At 38.9% G+C, this 25,135-nt stretch overlaps 2 protein-coding genes across 9 annotated transcripts in view; one reads left to right on the top strand and one right to left on the bottom strand.

Moving 5' to 3' along the window:
- osgin2 (oxidative stress induced growth inhibitor family member 2) overlaps positions 1-16,510 on the top strand; it is a 31,997-nt gene extending 15,487 nt beyond the window's left edge. For all 3 annotated transcript variants that reach the window (XM_072570279.1, XM_072570280.1, XM_072570278.1), the window contains one exon: positions 13,686-16,510. In XM_072570279.1, coding sequence (XP_072426380.1) covers positions 13,686-14,712 — 1,027 coding nt within the window. In that variant the 3' untranslated portion in view covers positions 14,713-16,510. The remainder of the gene's footprint in view (positions 1-13,685) is intronic.
- A 2,986-nt stretch (positions 16,511-19,496) lies between these two features.
- The window catches only part of nbn (nibrin), a 52,624-nt gene continuing 46,985 nt past the window's right edge, over positions 19,497-25,135 (bottom strand). For 5 of the 6 annotated variants that reach the window (XM_072570271.1, XM_072570275.1, XM_072570277.1 and 2 more), the window contains one exon: positions 19,497-20,086. In XM_072570271.1, coding sequence (XP_072426372.1) covers positions 20,056-20,086 — 31 coding nt within the window. In that variant the 3' untranslated portion in view covers positions 19,497-20,055. The remainder of the gene's footprint in view (positions 20,087-25,135) is intronic. The other variant, XM_072570274.1, reaches the window with a different exon arrangement.

The raw sequence follows: 25,135 nt of genomic DNA, 5'->3' as shown, positions 1-25,135 counted from the left end.
GCACATGAACACAAAGAGAAAACTATTTCAGACCTAAATTGTTTAAACCTGATGGAACATATCTTTTACTTTAAGAGTGAAGCATCAAGTTAGAATGAATTTTACCAATATGGATTTTCCTAATGGTCTACATCATCAGTTAGAAGCTAGTGCTTTGAATATTTTATAAATGGAATGCACACAGTAATTTGGAAAGCCTTCCTGTAATATTGAGAATTAAGTTGTTACAATTAAAATTGGATAAATATGCATGGATGGACTTACTGGCATTAGGAAAGGATTAAGTCGTGGAGGTTAGTATTTGAGCACCTGGAGAATGTTTTATCGGTCTTGGGTGTGCTGTTTCATTAACTGAAAACCTGGAGTGGAGTTATGCTAGGAATTATATTCCCTTTTCATTTCTTGGCTGCTTGAGTAAACATTAGGTTGGAGTCAGGGATTTACAGTTGAGAATAAAGTGCTGATGATGTTTCAGTTGAGGCATACAGTTTGTAGGTTGAATCAAAGCCTGGGTATTAACTGTTAATATTGGAAACTATCCAAGTTGTTATTTTTGCAAAAATGATTTTCCTCATTTTGAGCTTGAGAAATGTCTGGGTGAAATCAGAAGGTCGGGTGAGTTCTAGCTATTCTCAACCTTCTTTACGTTGCCTAATGATTTTGGAAACTCTCTGGAGGGGTGCAGAACTAAGGTCCTGGCTTCAATAAGCACAGGCTTCAAAACATAATATTAATGAGCTCTGAGCCATTTTATTTGCCTGTAAGGCACCTCGATACGGGGATATGCAACAATAGTTTCTCTAGGTTTGCATCTGGAACCTCCCTCAGCCTGGCAATAAATGAAAGACAACCCCAATAGGTAAGCTTCAGTTGTTTCTGTTAAGCAAATGGACTTTTGAGAGTTTGAGGCTTCCGTTTGCTGCTTTTCTCGCAGGCTCATTTGAATTTGGCCACCCTTTTGCCTGTGGGCTATTATGTTAAAGACCAGATTTGGTAATGTTGGCATGGGCCTGGCTAGATGCAATTCACATTGTGTTTAACTCTTTTGTTCAGCAGAAGGGCTGAAGAAGACGGTCCATTGTATCAAACTGATGGAGCCCATCAGTTAAATTGCCTGAGCACTATAAACTTCAGAAATTCAAGTATGAAAAGGGACAAAAACATGTTAGCTCAATTCCCTGAATTGTAATCAGTGACCTTAGAAAATTTTTCTCCATAAAGATGGCAAAAAGGAAATAGAGAAAAACTATTCTCATTTGCAGAAGGTGGAGAACCAGGGGACACCGATTTAAAGTGTTCAACAAGAAAACCAACAGCAACAAGAGAAAATGCTATTTTTGACCCAGCAATACTAAAGAACCAATGATATATTTCCAAGTTTGAATGTTGAGTAGCTTGGAGAGGAAGTTAGAGGTGCTGGTGTTCCCATGTTTCTGCTGCCCTTGTCGTTCTAGATGAACATGGTTGTGAGTTTGGAAGATTCTGTCAAAGGAGCCTCGAATTCCTACAGTGTATCTTACAGATGATACACAGCGCTGCCACTGCGTATTACGAGTGAATGTTTGAGGATGTGGTGCCAGTCAATGGAACTTCTTTGTTTTAGTATTTAACCTTTCCGCGATAAGTTTATTTATGTTTTTACATTCCTTGAATTCAGATTCTAGCAATTGCAATTTAACAATTTCTTCCTGGGACCAGACCCCTTTTTTACTTTTCTCCCCATTCATAACCTTTTCTTTACTTTCTGTTTTACCTTTTTTCCTTTTCTCATTCCTTAAACTGGGATGAGCATGCCTCTCATGCTGGCTTCTTGACTTTTGGGCTGCACTCATCCAGGCAAATTGGGAGTATTCCATCACACTCCTGACTTGTGCCTTCTAGATGGTCTACAGACATGGGGAGTCAGGAGACATGATGAGTTAACTCACTGCTGAATTCCTAGCCTCTGACCTGTTCCTGAACACTATTTATTTGGCTGATCCAGTCCAGTTTCTGGTCAATGGTAACCTGAAAATATTGACCATGTGGGATGCAGTAGTGATAGTGCTATTAAATGTCAGAGGGTGATTGTTATATTTTCTCTTGTTAGATTTGGTCTTTGTATGGCATTTGTGTGGCAAATGTTATTTGTCATTTATGAGCCCAAACCTGGAAACTGTCAAAGTCTTGCTGTATTTAGACATGGATTGCTTCAGTTTCTGAGGTTTAGAGAATTATATTGAACATTGTGTTCATAATCACCTGTGAACATTCTCATTTCTGACCTTACGATGGCAGGAAGAGGTGAAACAGCTTGAGATGGTTGGGTCCAGGACAGTACCCTGAGGAACTCCTGTACAGCTGTAAATATGTGCTGGAAATGGGATGACAGTCCTCCAACAATGCAACCATTTTTCTTCTGCTAGTTATGACTCCAATCAGTGGAGAGTTTTCCCTGAATTCCATTGACTCCAGTTTTTCCAGAATTGTTGCCACACTTGGTTAAATTTGTCCTTGATATTGAGGCAGTCAGTCATTTCCTTACCATCTTGTGTAATAAAAAATGGATGATCAGTATGACCATTTGCTGATTTCCTAGTATTACTATTTTTTTAAAGTAGTCATAAAACACCTTCATGGCCGTCAAGTCCTGAAATGGGAATTGAATGATGAAGAGTTAGGGATGCTACTGCTGTGCTAACTAACTCTCTGCAAAGATTCACCATTTTGTATTACTGTATTTCTTCATCTATAAATCCCTTTACAGTTTTAATCATTTTTTTTCTCAAGTTGCTCTGCTATTTTTGTAAAGGTCATCAACTCAGTTTTTAAGAAAAAAAATCCAAAACTAGGGTAATTTACAATAAGAATTTAAGTCAGAAGGTTATATCGTTTAAAACTAGAAGAAGTTTTACTATTCAAGTAGTCATTTGGTAACATGGAACTTGAGTATTGCTGAAATAAACATATTGTCAAAGGTTTTTGCCTTGACAAATTTTATTGAATTGTTTGAAGAAGTGACTGAAATAGTGGATAGGGGAATGTCAATAGGTGATTATGAACTACCAGAATGCATTTGATAAAATTTCACATAAGAGTATTTACTAAGGCAGAAGTCCACTGAATGGAGGGCATGTTACTGACATGTCTGGGAAATTGGTCGAGTGGCACATGACAGAAAGTAGGAGTAATAGGTAGGTACTCAAATTGGCAGGATGTGACTGGTGATATCCCAAAAGAATCTCTATGAGGGCATCAATTATTCACATTGTTTATTAACAACTTAGATAATGGCATAGAAAGACGTACATTCAAGTTTGCTGATGACAAAGTTAGGCAGGTTGTAGACAGTGTGGATGATAGCATAAAACTACAAAAGGATATTGAGAGACTAAGTGATTGGGCAAAACTGTTTAATGTAATTTTAATGAAAATTAAAATCTCCCATCACCACCACCCTGTTGCCTCTACATTATGGAAAGATGTAGAGGCGACAGGGTGGTGGTGATGAGAGATTTTAACTTTCCCAGCATTGACTGGATATACTTAGTGTCAGAGGTCTGGATGGGGCAGAATTTTTAAGGCGTGTCCAGGAAGGTTTTCTAGAGCAGTATGTCAGTAATCCGACGAGGGAAGGACCATATTGGACCAAGTGTTGGGGAATGAGTCAGGCCAAGTGGTAGAAGTTGCAGTGGGGGATTTCTTTGGGAATAGTGATCACGATTCTGTAAGTTTTAGAATATTTGTAGACAAAGATGAGAGTGGTCCTAAAGGAAGAGTACTAAACTGGACCAAGGCCAATGATATCAAAATTCGGCAGGAGCTGGGAAATGTGGATTGGGAGCAGCTATTTGAAGGGATATGTGGGAGGCTTCAAAGATAGTGCAGGATAGGCTAGGAAAACAAGGCTAGGAAAGGCAAGGTTCTGAACTGTGGATGACAGGAGAAATTGTGTGACTAGCCAAGAGGAAAAGGGAATCGTACATAAGGCAGCTAATGGGCCTTGAAGGAATATCAGGAGAGTAGGATCAATCTTAAACAAGGAATGAAGTGGGCTTAAATGGTTCATGAAATAACTTTGGCGAGCAGAATTAAGGAGAATCCCAAGGCCTTTTATTCTTGCATAAGAAGCAAGATGGTAACTAGAGAAAGGGTTCGTCCACTAAAGGGTAAGGAAGGAAGGTTGTGTGTCAAACCTGAGATAATGGGTAAGATTCTCAATGATTACTTTGCATCAATGTTCACTGAGGAGAGGGACACGATGAATGTTGAGATTAGAGACAGAAGTTTGATAATTTTGGATATTGTTGACATAAGAAAGGAAGATGTATTGGGTAAGCTAAAGGATATTAAGGTAGACAAATCCCCAGGACTGGATGGGATCTATCCCAGGTTGCTGAGGGAGGTGAGAGCGGAAATAGCTGGGGCCTTGACAGATATCTTTGTCGCATCTTTAAACACAGGTGAGGTGCTGGAGGACTGGAGGGTTGCTCATGTTTTCCCCTGTACAAGAAGGATATTCTAGGTAACTACAGACCAGTGAGCCTGACGTCAGTGGTGGGAAAGTTGCTGGAGAAGGTACTAAGGGATCTCTCCTGCACAAACCCATGTTGCCTATCACTGATAAGCCTATTCTTTTCCAAATATAAATGGATTTTATCCCTTAGTACCTTCTCCAGCAACTTTCCCACCACTGACGTCAGGCTCACTGGTCTGTAGTTACCTAGAATATCCTTCTTGTACAGGGGACAACATGAGCAACCCTCCAGTCCTCCAGCAAATGAATAGAGTTCTTTGAGGAAGTGACCAAGTTGATAGATGAAGGAAGGGTTGTAGATGTCATATACATCGACTTTAGTAAGGTGTTTGATAAGGTTCCCCATGGTTAACTAATGGAGAAAGTAAAATCACATGGTGTGCAGGGTGTTCTAGCTAGGTGGATAAAGAACTGGTTGAGCAACAGGAGACAGAGAGTAGTAGTTGAAGGGAGTTTCTCGAAATGGAGAAAGGTGACCAGTGCTGGGGCCACTGTTGTTTGTAATATACATAAATGATCTGGAAGAGGGTACGGTTGGTCTGATCAGTAAGTTTGCAGATGACATGAAGATTGGTAGAGTAGCAGAAAGCAAAGGAGACTGTCGAAGAATGCAGATAGATTGGAGAGTTGGGCGGAGAAGTGGCAGATGGAGTTCAATCCAGGCAAATGCAAGTTGATGTATTTTGGGAAGTCTAATTCTAGAGCAAGTTATACTGTAAATGGAAGAGCCTTGAGAAAAGTTGATGAGCAGAGAGATCTGGGAGTGTAGGTCCATTGTACCCTGAAGGTGCCTGCACAGGTGGATAGAGTGGTCAAAAAGGCATATGGTATGCTTGCCTTCATCAGATGGGGTATTGAGTATAAAAATTGGCAGGTCATGTTAAAATTGTACAAGACTTTGGTTTGGCTGCACTTAGACTGCTGTGTACAGTTCTGGTCACCACATTACCAAAAGGATATGGACACTTTGGAGAGGGTGCAGAGAAGGTTTACAAGGATGTTGCCTGGTATGGAAGATGCTAACAATGAAGAGAGGTTAAATAGGTTAAGATTGTTTTGATTAGAAAAAAGGAGATTGAGCAGGGACCTGATTGAGGTCTACAAAATCATGAAGGGTATAGACAGGGTGGATAGAGATAAGCTTTTTCCCAGGTTGAGGGATTCAATAACAGAAGGTCACGCGTTCAAGGTGAGAGGTGAAACGTTTAAGGGGGATACAAGTACTTTACACAGAGGGTGGTAGGTGCTTGGAATGTGTTGCCAGCAGAGGTAGTAGAGGCAGGCACGATAGATTCATTTAAGATGCGTCTGGACAGATGCATAAATAGGTGGGAAACAGAGGGATACAGATGCTTAGGAATAGGGTGATAGGTTTAGACAGTGGATTTAGATTGGCTCAGGCTTGGAGGGCCGAAGGGCCTGTTCCTGGTCTGTAAATGTTCTTTGTTCTTTGTAAGCAAGTGTGAAGTTATCCATTTTGGACTGAAAAAAGTATGGATCAGGGTATTTTCTAGATGGTTAAACACAGTGGATGTCCGAAGAGACTTGGGAATTCAGGTGCATTGAACTTGAAAATGGCACAAATAAGTGCAAGAAATAACCAAAAAACCAACTAATGGATTGCTAGCTTTTACATCAAGAGGTCTGGAGTATGAGGGTACAGAAGTTATGCTGAAATTATACAAATCCATGGTTAGATCCCATTTGGAATAATAAGAACAGATTTGAGCTAATAGGACTTTAGGAATTCTAATGAGTATACTGACCAGTGAAACCAGTTTGATGGTGGATAGTAATAGAGATTGCTCTGGCTGATTTCTCAACTTGGACTTTGAGGAAAGGGAGCTCATTTGACTTGTCCATTTCAAATGTGAATTTTATCACAGAAATTTATAAATGTAAGGATTTTTTCACACAACAGCTGCAGGATTAAATATAGCAACTGTATCATCTGCATATCAGAATTATGGAACCAGTAGTTCCAGCGAAGACACATTTCTCTTGGAACCCAACAAAGATATCTGTGAGCACTTGGCCTGGAGGGCTCCAATGACAACATCAACTATTTGGCCATGTGTAGCATCATTGAAACTGAAATCAATGACACAAGTTGTTGAACTCATAAAATCAGTGAATAATGATTCACACAATGGTGGCAGATCCAGGTATAATGCTGCAGTGCAGACGTTTATGAGTTTTGTGGCTTTCTTGAGTGGTGCATTGGTGTATAGGCTGGCAATTTCAAATGAGCACATGAATACTAAATTATTATTGATAAGCTAGTCATTTCAGGGCTTTGCACATCTGAAGGAATGTTACACTGTGTAGGTGGAAAACTTGCTCAAAGCTGGTGTAGTAATTCACCAAACATTTGGTTAGGTTGTGCTGTTGTCACAGACAAGATAAGATGTAAAGAGATTTCACTTCTGTATGTCTTGGGTGGGGAAACTATTGGAGGCAATTCTGAGGGACATAATTCATCTGCATTTGAAGATGCAGGGATTAATCAAGCACAGTTAGCATGGTTTTGTTAAGGGAAAGTCATGTCTGATCAACGTGATTGAATTTTTCAAATATATAACTAGGTGTGTAAATGAAGGTAATTCATTCGACACAGTCTACTTGGACTTCAGCAAGGCTTTAGATAAGATCCCACATAGGAAAGGTAAGAACCCATGGGATCCAAAGAAATTTGGCTAATTGGATCCACAGTTGGCGAAATAGCAGGAAGCAGAGGGTGATGGTCAAGGGCGTTTTCGTGACTGGAAGCCTGGATCCAGTGGGGTTCTGCAGGGATCAGTATTGGGGCCCTTGCTGTTCATGGGTATATATTAGACTTGAATGTAAGAAGGATAATCAGTAAGTTTGTGGGAGATATGATAATAGTGAGGAACATAACCTTACCCATAACCTTATAGATGTCTGATCAGTGGCAAATGGCATTCAATCCAGACACGTGTGAGGTGATGCACTTGGGTAGGACAAACAAGGCAAAGGAATACCTTATGAAAGGTAGGACCCTGGGAAGCACCAAGGATCAGAAGCATCTTGGTGTGCATGTCCACTGATCCTTTAAAGTAGTAGGACAGGTGGATAATGTGGTTACGAAGCCATATGAGATGCTTGCCTTTATTAGCTAAGGCATAGAGTTTAAGAGATGAGATATGATGCTGGAAGTCGATAAAAAGTTGGTTAGGCCACAACTAGAGTGTTGGCTGCATTTCTGGAATTCACACCATAGGAGGGACGTGGTTGCATGGAGAGGGTGAAGAGGAGATTTACCAAGATGTTGCCTGGCTGAAGAGTTTTAAATATGAAGAGAGATCGGATAGACTGGGGTTTATTTTTCTTGGAACACAGGAGACTCGGGGAATTGATTAGGATGTAAAAAATTATGAGGGGCATAGACAGATGAGATGCAGTAGAAACTTTTCACTTTGATAGAAAGATAGAAAGACCAGGGGCCTAAATTTAACATCAGGGACAGGAGGTTTAAAGGGGATATAAGGCAATATTTGATTCTCTCAGAGCACAGAAGGACTCTGGAAATTACTGCCTGTGAGGGTGGTAGAGGCAAAGACCCTCATAACATTAAAAAAGTATTAAGATATGCACTTGTGATGCCAAGACATACAGGATTAGAGACCAAGAGCTGGAAAGTGGGATGAGAATAGTTAGGTGGTTGTTTTTGACCAGGGCAGACACGATAGTCGGAAGGGTTTTTTTCTATGTTCTAGATCTCCATGACCCTAACTATTATATTCATCATTGCCACTGTGCTCTGTTAATTTTGTGTCCTTTTATGATTTTGTCTGCTGTTCTCTTAGTTCTGGACAGAAGGCACCACACGTTGAATAGAATTAAGTTTGTCGTGTAGATTAGCTCCACACCAGCTGGAAGTTTCATTCAGATGTCATGGAGTGATATAGTGAGAGTGGTCGAGAGAAGTGTTGGTGCAATGACACAGGCTTGCTTGATCCCAGTTTACACATCCGTTGGGTCTGATGGTGAAGGTCATGGCTTGTATCATGCATCAGATAAAATATGCTGATGAATTTTTTGCAGGCAATCAGATTTGAGGAGAATGTTTACAGTCACTCCAAGTTGACAAAGTTGAATGCATTTGAAAAGTGAAAGAAGGCTGTGTATAGAGGTTACTGCTGTTCTCTGCACTTTTCTTGAATTTGTCCACCGTGCCTCTTGATGGATAGAATCCTCATTGTGACTGGGTTGAGTTCTTCAGCCACTGCAGTTATCTCTCCTCTGGCATACAGCAGGGAGAGCCCTCTGGAGCTCCTGCTCATTTCTGCCTGACCCCTACCCAAGCTGAGGGTGAAAAGGCTACTTGACAACTGAGAATTAGCAAGGCTAGCATCATGGTGGATGTCCTGCCAAAAAACTGAAATGTAGCAGAGAAATGTTCTTGGCTGTATACACAACCTTGTTTTGCTCTTTTGGAAGGAGAGCGTGATTTCGGATCTTTGGGATGCCGTAATTGTGACCTTGTTTGGTCTGTTGACATTTGCATTCTCCATTCAGACTATGTGACAGCAGAATAGCATTCCTTCACAGCATTCTGTTAGACACTGGGGATACCAGGGCCTTTCAAGAACGTGAACTTTGTGGCTGGTGTTGTAACATGTTCAAGAAAAATATGCCATTATTTCAAAACCATTGCACAAAGTAAATTATTTTGATTTGATTCTCCACTCCCATATCATCAAATCTGGTTCTGGGATTAGAGAGGATTAGCTTCTATAGCTACCCCATTCAAACGCTTACCACTCATTGTTTGTGAAATTTTATTCATTCAAGGTTTACATCGTCCGACTGGCTGCTAATGATGACTCCATTCTTTTAGTATTACTCATTGCTCTTTGCAAAATTAATCCGGTTTGATGAATTAAACTTGTTGCTGATAATAACCATAAGGTACACATTTGTATTTACATGCATATTACCCTCCTTTGGAAAAGATTACAAGAAATGAATGTCAACAAATCTGACAAATTTAGATAATTATTTAAAGTTCATTGTCACACCCACTTTGGGGCTTCAAAATAAGCAATTACACAAAAGTCCTTAGATTAAGAGAACAATAATTTGGATTAAGATAGAGCCAGCAATGCAATAAGGCATTTCACATGAGCCTAATCTAGTATGTCAGATGGTCAAAAACTTCAGGGAAAAAAGGAAAAATTGGAGTGGGGAGAAGAGGTAGAGAATCTAATCACCTGAGGGAGAGAAGAATCGTCAATATTGAAGTCACTGAAGTTCTGGATGCACAAGAGACCATAATTGGAGGAGCGTAGAGACTTCAGAGGGGTTTAGGACTGAAAGAATTCATTGTGAGGAGGAGTGAGGTCTTGGAAAAGATTTGCAAACAAGGAAGAAAATTTATGAATTGGGCTATTGCTGGACTGCAAGTCAGAGTGGATCAGTAGCAAGATGGGAGTGTGATGGGTTAACAGGACTCAGAAAGTGTTAGTGTATTGTCAATCAAATTTTACATTCCTACAAATGCTAAGTGCATTCAGACACAGAGCCTTGCAATATCTAGTCTTTTGTTTTTTTTGTACCTTCCCAACTTTCTCTGACTTTCATTCTCCATTTTACAATTTTCTTTTTTTACTTTGTTTCTACTCTTTGATATGTCACATTTTACCAATTTGATACCTTACCCCCATTATTTAGTTTAAAATTCTCTTTACTTTCCTGGTTGTATAAACACTGGCCCCAGCAGGGTTCAGGTGTAGACTAGTCCAACAGTATTGTTCCCAATTTCCCTGTAGTGATTTTAGTGGCTTGTGAACTGAAACCCACTTCAATCACACCAATCTTTGGGCCATATATCCATCTCTCTACTGCCATGTACCCAACGCCAATTTGTATGCAGCTCATGTCATAATCCAGAGTTTATAACCTATTGAGGTTCTGCTATTTAATTTAGCATCTAACTCATATGCTGTTTATAAAATATTTTTCCGTAACACCTATGGGCGGCACTGCTGCCTCACAGCGCCAGAGACCCGGGTTCAATTCCCGCCTCAGGCGACTGATTGTGTGGAGTTTGCACGTTCTCCCCGTGTCTGCGTGGGTTTCCTCCGGGTGCTCCGGTTTCCTCCCACACTCCAAAGATGTGCAGGTCAGGTGAATTTGCCATGCTAAATTGCCCGTAGTGTTAGGTAAGGGGTAGATGTAGATGTAGATGTAGATGTAGGGGTATGGGTGGGTTACGCTTCGGCGGGGCGGTGTGGACTTGTTGGGCCGAAGGGCCTGTTTCCACACTGTAAGTAATCTAAAAAAAATCTAATCTATGTTGTTGTTACCGACATAGACCACAACTATTGGATCCTACCTTCGCATGATAATTTTCTTTCCAGCCCTTTGATGTTTTATTGACCATTTCATGAGTGGGACCCAGCTCCATATCTATCATGGCAAATCCACCTAGTCTGCAAAATCTTGGACACTATGGGCAATTTAGCATGGCCAATCCACTCTACCTGCACACCTTTGGACTATGGGAGGAAACCAGAGCTCTTGGCAGAAACTAATGTTAGACATGTTAAGAACATGCAAACTCAACAGTCACCCAAGGCTTGAATCAAACCCATGCCTCGGCACTGTGAGGTAACAATGCTATGTACCACCAGGCCACCCACATTTCTTTAAATGCAATATGTAGAATGTTGCCTGGATTGAAGAGTTTGAGCTATAAAGAGAGGTTGGATAGATCGGCCAGGGGCCAAGTCCTGGAAAATAGTTTTAGAATAGTCAGGTGGTTGTTTTTGACTGGTGCAGATTCAACAAGCCTTTTTCTGTGCTGCATGCCTTTGTGATGCTATGGTTCCCATTCTGTGCCACCTTTAGAGATGTGCTGTTTATTTTGTCTTTCCATGGTCTTCTGATCAAACTGTATTATCTCACACTTCCCCGCATTGAACTTCATCTGTCACCTATCCATCTACTCTGCCAACTTGTCTGTTTCCTTTTGGGGTTTTATACAATCCTGCTCCTGTACACTGAGGTCTAGATCAATAAAGTGCCCCCAGATTCTCTCTTAAGAAACTCCATCACCAACATCTCCCAGTATGAAAAACATCAGGTAACTATTACTCTGGTTCCCATTACTCAGCCAATTTTGTCGCCATGTTGCTACTGTCCTTTTTAGTCCATAAGGTCTAACTTTGCTTACAAATCTGCTGCATAACACTGCATCAAATGCCTTCTGGAAGTCATATACACCGGATCAACAACATTAGCTCCTGATTAACCCTTTTTATTACGTCAAAAAACTCCAGTGAGTTATTTAAACATGATTTACCTTTAAGAAATTCATGCCCGCTCACTTTAAAATGTATTTGTCCATGCGATTCCTAATTTAGTCCAGAAATCTATTTTCTAGGAATTTCTCAACCACTTAGGTCAAACTGATTGGTCTGTAGTTACTTGAATTATTCTTACAACACTTTTTGAACAAGGACTTAGCATTTGTAATTTTCTGGTCCCCCAACACCCTCAAGTCTGTGCAGAACTGAAAAACTATTGCCAGGCCCTTTCAATTTCCATTTTCATCTCCATCAATTGTCTTCAATGCCTTCCATCTGGTCCTGATGCCTTGTCAATTTTAAGTACAGGCACCCCATAATCTAAAACCCTCTTCAGATTTAACCCCTTTTTACCATTGAAGTTCCTCGTCGTTCAGCATTTGCACCTCACAAATGCTAGGGAATGACTACATACAATAAAACAGGATCTCACCTTCTCCACTTGACACTCAATGATATTACCATCACTGAATCCCTGAATCCCCCCACAATCGGTATTCTAAGGGTTACCAGTGACCAGAAACTGTACTGTAGCAGCCATTTATAATACTGTGGCTGTAAGAGTAGATCAGAGACTAAGAATTCTGCAACTTGTAACTCATCTAACTCCCCAAAGTGTGTTCCCTGTCTACATGGCACAAGTCAGACCTGTGATGGGATAATCTTCACTATACTCACCTGGATGCATGCAGCTTAGACATATTCAAGGAGATCAGCACTTTCTAGGACAAAGTAATCTGCTTGATTGGCACCCCATCCACCACTTTCAGCCCTGTATGACCCACTAACACACAGTGTCAGTAGTGTACACAAGATGCATTGCAACATCACAGCCTGGCATCCAAACCCATGACTTCTACCACCTAGAAGGATAAAGACAGCGAATGCACGGGAACACCATCTGCAAGTTCCTCTCAAAGCCATACACCATCCAGATTATGAATTGTGTAATTGTTCCTTTACTGTTTTCAGGATCAAAATCTACACAATCAATATAGCTACACCACATGACTATATGATTTGAACATGATTCAAAGCGGCAGTCATCACCATCTTTTTATGAGTACTTACAGACAGGCAGTAAATGACTGCTTAGCTAGCAATACCCACATCCCATAAAAGAATAAAAATGAATTGATACAAAACCTTTGTGAAGCACAGTTAAAACACTGGCCAACTTGACAGCTAAGTTAGAGACTGAAAATACTGCAGATGTTGGAATCCAAAATAGACAGGCAGGAGGTTGGAAGAACACAGCAAGCCAAGCAGCATCAGGATGTTCTTCCAGCCTCCTGCCTGTCTACCTTGACAGCTAAGACAGCCTTGCAAAATTCAAGGAGGTACTGCATACTCGATCTACTTATGTGTATTAATGTGTAAATGCAGCTATAATTATTTATCTAATGTGTTCTTACTGTTCAATATTTTTAATATTATTTACATTTCAGGAAACCCCTTGTAAAAATTTAAGCTAATTAAAATATGATATTTACTATGTTTAAATTGATCCTTTTATCTATAAAACATGTATAAGAAATGCTGTTCATCTAAACTCCATGTTATTATTTACAATTAAGAATGGTCGTATTTTGTTATTTAAGGTGCTTATTAATTTCTCAACAAAGCTGAAATCCATACAACATTTAACTTTCTTAACAGTCAAATCATAGAAATGACAAAATGAACTTTGTTCAAAAGATTTTAATCACTCTAGTCCTTTAGGTATCACCAAATTAAATTAATCGATTATAAGGTTGTTAGGCTGATTAAAAAAAACTACTTTAATGATCAGGTGATCTGTTTAATAGCACATATTTGATACACGTATTTTTCTACAGAAACCTGCTGAACGACAGAGCAACTCCAGAGGAAATAGCTTCATATTATAATGACTATGTTAAGATTATGGGTCTGCAGAAAAACTTTGTTAACAACACTTGGGTCACTTCTGTCTCAAAGCTGCAGCAAGATCAAGAGCATGGAAAGGACAAATTGCTTAAATGCATTAAAAAGGATATCACAACACAACAGTCACCTACAACTGAAAATGGATCAGCTCACAACCTTTGGGAGGTCAGAGGATTTCAAAGAATTGGAGATGAATCACATGTGCCTTTTTGCCTTTTGACTGAGAATGTTGTCTTAGCCACTGGTACCTACGATTTACCTGTGAGGTTGGGGGTTGAAGGCGAAGACCTGCCTTTTGTATTCCACTACGTCTCAGCCTTTGAGTCTGCCATCAAAAGCTGCAAAGTCAACCAGTTATCAGATCCTGTTCTCATTGTTGGTGCAGGGCTGACTGCAGCAGATGCAGTATTGTGTGCCTACCGTCACAAAATCCCTGTTATTCATACATTCCGAAGAAATGTCAATGATCCAGGTTTGATCTTCAAACAGCTTCCTAAAAAGCTTTATCCAGAATATCATAAGGTTTATCGCAAAATGTGCAAGCAGTCTTACACCACCACTTCTCACTCTAACTATACAAGCTTCCCTGAAAGTTGCATTGTCTCTTTCCAACCAGATATGAAATGCATTCTTCAGAGTGCCTCAGGAGAGAACATTATCCTAAATATCTCAATGGCGCTAGTGCTGATAGGTACTTACCCTAATCTATCCTTTCTTAAAGAGCATGGAAAGTACTTGGGAATGGACCCAAGTAAGCCCATTTCATGTAAGCAAAATCCAGTTGAAATTGATCCCTATACATTTGAGTGTACGAAAGAGGCTAGCTTGTTTGGAATGGGCCCACTAATTGGAGACAACTTTGTCCGCTTTCTGAAAGGTGGAGCTTTGGGCATCTCAAGTTGTTTGGTGAAGCGCTTGAAGAAAAAAGGGCAGTTAATTTCTGAAAAAAAGAATTGAGGGGTAATAAATCTCTGGATTAATGATGAATTGTGACAGCTATATTTGCAACAAAAAATTACAAACAGTGGACTTTTAGCAATAAATTCAAGAGACAGCAAGTTAGTGAGGATCCTGCCCAATGTGTGATAATGAAATGGAGAGAAGGAAATAGTTAACTTGTACTCAATTTGTACTCGGTAGTAATACTGCAAAAATTAAAAATGCACACATTTCTTAAGGTAAAAAATGGAAGTGAACTGAGGAAGCAATTAAGAAGGCTGTACAAGCCCATTCAAAGAAACCCATTGTTAGAATTGGATATCAAAATAGAATCAATCTGTAAAATGTACACATAAAAATGAATGCAAAATTAAAATCCCATGTTAGAGTTGCTGGATATGTCAGCATTCTGCCCATCTATTTTTTTCCTTCATTTCACTTGCTAGTTTATTATTTTTAATCAGCCAATGTTCCTTTGCACCCTGTTCCTAGTAGACAATAAGATGATGTAAACCTTTCAGTAACTGTAGTGTTTTCAATCTCAACTATTCTGTTGAGGAAACATCTCTAACACATGTAAAAACCTTCAATTATTGAGCATCCTGCAAAGCATTCTGATTCTAAACAGGTTCCTTCATCTGATGAGAAATTGTTTTGACAATTTAGAATATTTAAAATGGAGCTGCATATGTTATGAATTATCTCTGTAGGTGACATCACTGTTCCAGCAAGAAAATCAGTATCTGCTGGTGTATATTAACTCCCTGGTGTTACTTTTCAACTTTAACCAATGGAATCTCACCCAGTGACATCAAGGCATTAAATACCCTAGCAGGGAGATTATAATGGAGTTGCCTAAGATGGTAATTAGGTTGCAGCTAGAGTATAGTTTGCCACACTATAGGAAAAATGTGACCACACTAGAGAATGTTGCCTGTCTTGAATCAATTCAGTTAGAGAGATTAGATAAATTGGAGTAATTTTCATGGGGCTGAGGAGGAACTTGATTGAGGTGTACAAAATTATGACAGGCACAGATAGGGCAGATATGGCATAATGTTTCTGCTTAGATGAATCGATATTTAGGAAATATAGATTTGAGATAAAAGGAAGGAGGGTTAGAAGGATTTTAGGAAGACTTTTCACCTAAAGGGTATTTGGAACTCAGTTCTGAAAGGGTAGTAGAGACAGGAACCATGACGTTCATTAAAACCAAACCAGTATATATCTGGGAGAAATCCAAACCAGATTCCACTCTGAAAGAGAAAAGAAATACTGCACTAGTATCATAATATTTAAGAAATATTTAGATCATCACTTGGAAAGCTGCAGAATGCAAGGCTACAGGTGAATTTCTTGGAAATGGGAAGTGTTAAACAGTTAGGAAGTCATTGGGCGGCACAGTGGTTAGCACTGCTGCCTCACAGCACCAGAGACCTGGGTTCAATTCCCGCCTCAGGCAACTGACTGTGTGGAGTTTGCACGTTCTCCCTGTGTCTGCGTGGGTTTCCTCCGGGTGCTCCGGTTTCCTCCCACAGTCCAAAGATGTGCAGGTCAGGTGAATCGGCCATGCTAAATTGCCCATAGTGTTAAGTAAGGGGTAAATGTAGGGGTATGGGTGGGTTGCGCTTCGGCGGGTCGGTGTGGACTTGTTGGGCCGAAAGGGCCTGTTTCCACACTGTAAGTAATCTAATCTAATCTAAAACAGTGAATACCAACATTTCTAATGTGCTGTTACTGAAAATGATTTCCTGATGGAAGTGCAAACTTGGAAAATTAACTGGACAGTTTTATAAAAACATTTATTTAATGGAAACTATTTATGAATATTTGCTTAAATCCAAGGTATTCTTTTATTCATAAAGATGTCAAAGATTACGGTTGAGGAATTTTGCTGGTTTTTAAGGAATCTTCAGCCCTCTACAGTTGTGTGAATTATCCTGTTATTTGTGCAATCTCAGTCCAAAGACTTGATCCCAGATTGATAACTTGGATAAAAACCCAAAAACACATGGCTGAGCATGCTTAGAAGTGGGCTGAGCATTGAAGTTAAGGTGAGCATAATTAATGTAATGAAAACAATCAATCCCCTGACATGCTTCATTTGGTGTGCTGATTTGCCCTTTGCAAAGAGCAAGTATGCAGGCAGATACAATAGTTTGAACCAGCCTGAAGAGCTAACACTCTAATTTTCAAAAATTGTGGAAGATTTTCAATGTATTTAAAAGATACAAGAACCATCAACTATCCCCTGGATGAATAACTATCAACATGTGATAGAAATAAGGCATATCTAATCTGCTCATGCCCGTTCAAGAGTTGTTGTAAGCCACAAATAATTCTTGCATTTTAGCTCTCGAGTTTAAAGCTACCTCAGTTCCAAGAAATCCACATCACATCACATCATTCAACCCAAGCATGAGACATCATATAAAAGTGCATTAGATTAGGATTAAGAATATGTACTAAACAGATATCAGAAAGTACACTAATAAGCAGTGAGCACATCTACACATTGAATGGATTTTGATTAAAGTTACAGTTGCTCTGAAGTTGGAAATACTGGTTTTTTAATACAGTTTAAAAGTGGAAGCAGCACAAATGGAGACCATGTGAATTAAGTATACAGGCTTTGTAGATTACATGTAGGTTAGTGGCGAGAGAAAGATATCCAAACATGATGCAAGAAATGTTTTTGTACCCTTTCAGATGCATTGTCCTACTGCTTCAGAAAGTGCAGACTGACATAGTTTTGCTTTTATCCACGTAACAATTTGCTACCATGCAATTAACTGCACTCCATGATCAGGCTAGCTGCTGCAATCAAAGGCAACAATCTCAAAGAGAATCTATTTTGTGCCAATAGTCCACAGCTAGTAGCAGCTAGAAAGTACTTAGCAAGTTAAAAACATTGTTAATAGGTATTCTGCAGATTTTAAAATTGTTCGGACATTCTGGTAGACTCAGGCCTTAACTCCAATGTGAGGTTCCTGAAAAAGTTGCAAACTCCATCAAGAGCGAGTTACACCAAATCCTGGCTTTGCTGTCAAGGTACCCATATCTGTCTTTAAGTCCGTGTTTCCCTAAGGTCACCAAAGACAGCACAGATAGTTCTGAGTTAGCACATTCTTAGCCTTAAACTGACAGCAAAAAATTGCTTCATTTGGTGTGCTGGTCTCAAAAGTACACCAACCTTTGGAAGGATGAAAGAGAGCACCAGTGGAGGAGGGAAGGAAATGAGGTGGAGGTAGAATCTTGGAGGAAGCAAGTTACATTTACAGAACATTTTTTGAGAGATCATGTTAGCAAGAAATTAATAAGGCAAAGTCTGGGGAAGGGGCAGCTATCCCACACCAGATTTTGAACTTGACGGATGAGATTAAAATATGAGTCTGATGGGGGCTGTAGAGAATGCTCAACCATTGTAATCAGATCTTGATGCTTTGAAAGAACAGGATTATGCTTGGTAAATGGTTTTAACTTCAAAACAATCACGTGGATAATATGGCGCATACACTTGGATCTCAAAGGGAATACAACTAAAGCAAAGAAAAGATTTCCGCCACATAAACTGGCATTCAGTTAAAAATGAAGGGAGATTATACATTGCTCAGGTCTTATAGCTGTATTAATGAATAAGTGAAATGCAGGCTTGATGGCTGCTGATTGCAGATCTTCTAATTTGAAGGAGTAGTCCCATAATTTTACTGCTGAACTTGCTGCCTTTTCAGGTGACCATACAGTAAAACATGGGAGGAAATATATTTGAGATATGTTATGACTTAATTGCTACATCATTTGGACATCATATACAATGCCCTTCCCCAAACAGGAACAAGGGGGTTATCCATGGTGACTCAGATCTTTACTTCCATGTCCCTTACTCAAAGATTTGACTCATGTTGGAAAGCGATTTCATGGAAAGCTCAATGCTGGGAAAATGCATGTTATTCTCCATCTTTCCCCTTCCATCTTTCTTCTGATAAAACCACCAGCCATCTCTGTCCTATCTTATGAAACAGCTTTCGAAGTTATTTTACTTTATCTTGAAAAGCCTCCTCAACCTTATTTTAAACCACAAGTTCAGGTATCCCTCCTAATTAATCTATAATATCATTTATTTTCTCTTTTGCAGAGAGAAGGGTTTCATGTTAAAAGAAATGTAACAATTGTGAATCTTGTAAACAAGCTTAAGAGGATAACTGCTGTAATCAATAAAAAGTTAGTGAGAAAGCTTACAAGGTTTTAAAAATACAACATTTAATTGTTACATGATATCCTTTCTTGTTTAGGTGCAACTTCTACTGGTTGCCCATTTTTGATTTATTGTAGTTTAAAACATCATGGTCGATAGTTTTTATTCCAGTTTGGTCCTTTGATTGCTTTAATCTATTTAGTGTGATCTTTCGTTTTTTTAAAGAGTCTTCAATTTCAACCAAGGAGATAAAATGTCACATGAAATGGCAAATAAACAGCATGAAGGATATGTATGCTAGACAAATAGTACATACAAGGGAGTTTATGATTTTGTTACAGGTATTAAAGAAAAGCTTAGCTACATTATATTTTCCCATGAAATAAATGTACCTCAAGGAAAAAGTGAATTAACTAAAGTCATCTCAACACCTCTTCATAAATTTAATACTAACAAATTCCTTTCCAACACTCTTCCTCAATTTGGATAGTAAACAGAATATAGAACTGAAATGTAAAAATAAATAATTTTATGAAAACATTTCTGAATCAAAACAAAACTCATATGCAAAACAATTTATTTTTTATATAGACAATGCAAACTGAAAGATATTTTGCTTTCAAGAAATACATGTTATAGTACAAATTACAATCTTAAGTGAGTGTATATCAGTCAAATTAGCTCTCATACATTTGTTATAAAAATAGTAGTTTGTTTAAAGGCTAATGTTTGTGAATCTTAGAAAGCATGCACCAAAAGATGCATTTTCTGCCTTATGAATACCTTAAACAATTTCAGCACTGTTGTTCTGAATCAACTTGATGATACATTCATGTCTTTAGCAATTATTCGATTTGCATACTGCACATACATTTCTTTATTGGTCTTCTTTACCTCATGGGTTATCAGCAAAACCTCCCTCAATTCCTCACAAAGTTCAGTGCAAGCCACCACATGGTTAATAGAAAATAGATAAAAACTTAAGAAAATGATTGACAATTAAAACTAGAACAGAGCTGAAGCTAAAAATTAAGATACAGCTGTAAACATTTGAAAAAAAATACACGACTGATTTTTGAATATCTTCAGCGACATGCAATGGCTTTTGTAGATCAAGGGGCACAAATGATTATTGCTGCAAGGGATGTTTTGTTTCTTCAAATTCATCATCTTCTTCTGACAGACTTTGGGTCATATCTGCAAATTAATTCAGATAATTAGCCTTGTTAAAATAAAAATATCGTAGATTGCAGTATACAGGTCAAGACCTTGCTTTTGGATGCCAAAATGTATGGTTTGGTCCATACTTGGTGTATATGTCCTCCTCCACCTCCCCTCACCCCAAGCCCATTTCTCAGCTAATAATTATACATTTCAGACAATACTTACATTAAAAGCTGACCTCAATTTTTTAGCTCAGAGATCTGCGCTTGGGGTTATATCTAGATTACTTACAGTGTGGAAACAGGCCCTTCGGCCCAACAAGTCCACACCGACCTGCCGAAGCGCGACTCACCCAGACCCATTCTCCTACACTTACCCCTGCCCCTAACACTACGGGCAATTTAGCATGGCCAATTCACCTGACCTGCACATCTTTGGACTATGGGAGGAAAACGGAACACCCGGAGGAAACCAACGCAGACACGGGGAGAATGTGCAACCTCCACACAGACAGTCGCCTGAGGTGGGAATTGAACCCAGGTCTCTGGCACTGAGGCAGCAGTGCTAACCACTGTGCCACCCACTAACTACAAGTCAGTGCATGGTATCAAGTAGGTGATACAAGCTGCATGTTGAGCGAGAGATTTAGACATGCCCGCACAGAATGCACGTGGAGACTGACATTTGTAAACTTTCTGACATTTCAAAATTACAACTATTAACAGCAAAACTGGCAGTTCACACTTTATAAATTGCAGAATGCATAATGTAGAATTAAATCACAACCAACTACAATGGATAAAATTATTTTACGCCAGAATTAATTTTGGCAGGAGTCATTTGAGAATTATGTGACAATTTTGAAACACTTTCTCATTTCTAACTTAATCTCTGTCATTACTGATATGATGAAAAACAACGGGATAAAAAGGAAAAGAATTCCAGCAGTCAAAGTACAAGACAGCTACTGAATATTGTGACATTTATATAATACATGCAAGAAACCCATGAGAGATTTGTGTAAGTTTAAAACAAAGGTTTGACTTTTATCTACTCCTCACTGTTACAGATTTCAGCAATTTTGTTCGGAGAAGGCACTGATTAGAAGCAGAAAAGAAGAGAATCAGATTTCGCTTTGTCCCTACAATGCATCTTGAAGGTGTAGTCTTCCGTTATCTAGAATTAAACAATTGCCCTATTTTGCCATCTGCTGCTATGTGTTCAGTGCAGGCCGAGGGAAACTGCTGCTCCAATTTAATCTAAACTGTGCAGTCAGCTGTGATATTCTATTTAGACTGGATTCAAAGAACATGCCTGGGAGATACAGCAGCAGATTGGGAGCTGTGGACAAGAGCCAATAGTACATGATAACATGAACCAGTTAAATGAGCTCTTTGAGTTTTTAAAATTTTCACAGATGCACAAAAATGTTAAAATCAGCTTTGTTTAAGCAGACTTCCCACACCTAATTTTAAGTTTCAAAACTTAAAGTAAAATAGTAGGAACATAGAAACTAAGTGCAAAACCTTCAATAAATATGTGGAGAGAAAACGATTAGTAAAAACGTACAGAAAGAAACGGGGGAAATTACAATGGGGAACAAAAATGGCTGAAGAATTGAACACAGACTTGGGTTCCATCTTCACAAAAGAGGGCACAAATAACCTCCCAAAAGATATTAGGGAACCAAGGGTCGAATGCGAGAGAGAGAGAGAGAGAGAGAGAGGAATTGAAAGAAATCACTGTCAGTTAAGAAATTAATGGGGTTAAAAGCTGACAAATCGCCAGGGCCTGATAATCTACATTGCAGAATAGTTAAGGAAGTGCATTGGTAATCATCTTACAAGATTCTATAGACTCTAGAAAAGTTCCTACAGATGAGAAGGTGGCAAATGTAACCTCACTATTTGAAAAGGGAGGGAGAACGAAACAAAGAATTACAGACCAGTTAGCCTAACAGTAGTAGGGAAAATGCTAGATTCAGTTATAAAAGACATGATAACAGAATCTTTGGAAAGCATTAACAGGAATGGACAAAGCCAGCATCGGCTTATGGAGGCAAAACACATGTAACAAATCTCCTGGAGCATTTTTTTAAGGATGTAATTTTTAGAACAGGTAAGCGAGAACCAGTGGATGTGGTGATTTATTTAGATTTTAAGAAGAATTTTGATATAGCTTTTTGTAACAAGTTAGTCAGCAAAGTTAAAGTATGTAGTATTGAGTAAAATATTAGCATGGATCAGGAACTGACTGACAGATAAGAAACATAGTGGGAATAAATGAGTCTTTTTCTGAGCGGCAAGCAATGACTAATGGAATACCACAAAGACCAGTGCTTGGGTTCCAGTCATTCACAATACATGTAAATAACCTGGATGAGGAAACCAAATGTAACATTACCCAAGTTTGACGATGACACAAAATGGGCAGGTTTGAGTTTTGTAGGGAGGAGACAAATTGAGGGATACACACATCGCAGCTACAGTACAACATAGCTAAATGTGAAATTGTACACTTCGGCTGAAAAACAGGAAGAATATTATTTTAAACAATGATATTTTTGGAAGTATTGGTATACACAGAGATTTGAAAGTCCTTGTACACCAGTCAATGAAAGTAAATAAGATGATGCATCAAGCAGTTTGGAAGACAAATGGGAAATTGGTCTTGATTGCAAAATGATGAGAGTTCAAAAGTAGGGATGTCTTATTATACAGGGTCTTGGTGAGATCACAACTGGATTACAGCATGCAATTTTAGTCTTCTTATCTAAAAAAAGATATTTGCTAGAGGAAGTACAACACTGGTTCACTACAATAATACTAAGGATGGCAGGACTGTCCTGAGGAGAGATTGGTTCAACAACATCAGTATTCACTAGAGTTTGGAAGGATGAGGGGGTATCTGATTGAAATGAATAATATTCTAACAGACATGGACAGACTAGATGCAGGGAGGATGTATCGCCTAGCCGGAGAGTCTAGAACCCAAGGACACATTCTCAGGATGTTAGGTAGACCATTTAGGACCGTTTAAAGAAAATAGTCTTCACTCAAAGGATAGCGACCCGGTAGAATTTTCTGCCACATAAGGCTGTGGAGGCCAATTCACTGAATTATGTGCAAGAAAAAGCCAGGTTAAGTTTCTAGATTTCAAAAGAATCAAACAGTATGGGTATAAAGCAGGGATATAGCATTGAAATAGAGGATCAGCCATGATCGTTTTGAATGAATGAAAAAGCTCGAAGTACCAAATAGCCACTCCTACATTTTCTGTGTTTCCATGTTTCCAAAACAGCTAAGTTGTTTCAGCTTCTCAGAAGAATATGCAGAAAGAAGGTTACTTCTAAAATAAAAAGCACACTCTCTTTTCCCTTTTATACAAAATGAAATATAATACTTTCCTTTGTAAAGACCTAAAATTAGTCATTAAAACAATTTGCGCAAGTAATTTTGATGGCAAAGAAATACACAAAAACTGGTTACCTTTGCGAATTGGGTTCAATCAAATTCATAAAAGATAACAATATATGGGGTTTATATTAAAAACAGTTTGAGCAGCAAAGTTTGCAGCAGTCACAGAGTCATAGAGATGTACAGCATGGAAACAGATCCTTCGGTCCAACCTGTCCATGCCGACCAGATATCCCAACCCAATCTAGTCCCACCTGCCAGCACCTGGCCCATATCCCTCCAAACCCTTCCTGTTCAAATACACATCCAAATGTCTCTTAAATGTTGCAATTGAACCAGCCTCCACCACATCCTCTGGCAGCTCATTCCATACACGTACCACCCTCTGCATGAAAAAGTTGCCCCTTAGGTCTCTTTTATATCTTTCCCTTCTCACCCTAAACCTATGCCCTCTAGTTCTGGACACCCCGACACCAGGGAAAAGACTTTGTCTATTTATCCTATCCATGCCCCTCAATTTTGTAAACCTCTATAAGGTCACCTCTCAGCCTCCGACGCTCCAGGGAAAACAGCCCAGCCTGTTCAGCCTCTCCCTATAGCTCAAATCCTCCAACCCTGGCAACATCCTTGTAAATCTTTTCTGAACCCTTTCAAGTTTCACAACATCTTTCCAATAGGAAAGAGACCAGAAGTGCATGCAATATTCCAACGGTGGCCTATCCAACGTCCTGTACAGCCTCAACATGACCTCCCAACTCCTGTACTCAATACTCTGACCAATAAAGGAAAGCATTCCAAACGCCTTTTTCACTATCCTATCTACCTGCGACTCCATTTTCAAGTCAACTTGCCATGTAGAAAGATTATCATGCAATTAGAAAATATTACACTGCTTGTGGGGGGCAGGTTCTGATGTTTCGGAGACTAAGGCTAATAACAATCTATAAATAAGCCTGAAATCATCAAAGGAATGTATAAATGAAAAATATTCCACTTGATAGCACAATCAACATTTGACTCAAATAAACACACATCATACACATTCAGAAATACACCCAAGTATCCGTGTTGTCGTCTGAAACAAATTTCAACTTCCATTCATCTTACGAGTAATATTAATATTAAATTTCTAGCAGCAAGTATTGATGATAGCCAAGATTTCTGCAACTATATTACAAAATTAAATTTCACAACGTTGTTGGTTAGATTCAGTCTAAGTACTACATACAATAGAGGTTTCGTTTGGACATTTATACTAACTGCTTGGGGTTAGGTCTACAGTTTTAACATTTAAATTTAGCTCATGGACCAGAAGCATTTTCAAGGTAAGTGTTCATGATCCATCAGTTTAACTGAAACTTTTTCAACAAAAACAGAACCCCAATCATTTTAAACCGAAGCCATAAGATTGTAAATGTTTAGTTGTGGTTAAGGTTTAGACTTTACAAAGTACCTTCTTCAAAATACCAATGTAGAAGCATTGGTAATCATTCAAAGAGAAGTTTGAGTTGGCTACACACCAATATACCAGACTTGAATTTAAATTAACACAAGTACTTTATCTCTACATATCTATTTATTTCTAACTGGAGTCAAACAAAACATCAGCAATACTTCAAATGTGGAATGACAAAATTAAATGCTTTATCTATAAAAGAATCAAAAA

Source organism: Chiloscyllium punctatum, chromosome 5 (assembly GCF_047496795.1).
Source record: "Chiloscyllium punctatum isolate Juve2018m chromosome 5, sChiPun1.3, whole genome shotgun sequence".
Classification (NCBI taxonomy): Eukaryota; Metazoa; Chordata; class Chondrichthyes; order Orectolobiformes; family Hemiscylliidae; genus Chiloscyllium; species Chiloscyllium punctatum.
This window is presented reverse-complemented; position numbering and strand designations above follow the sequence as displayed.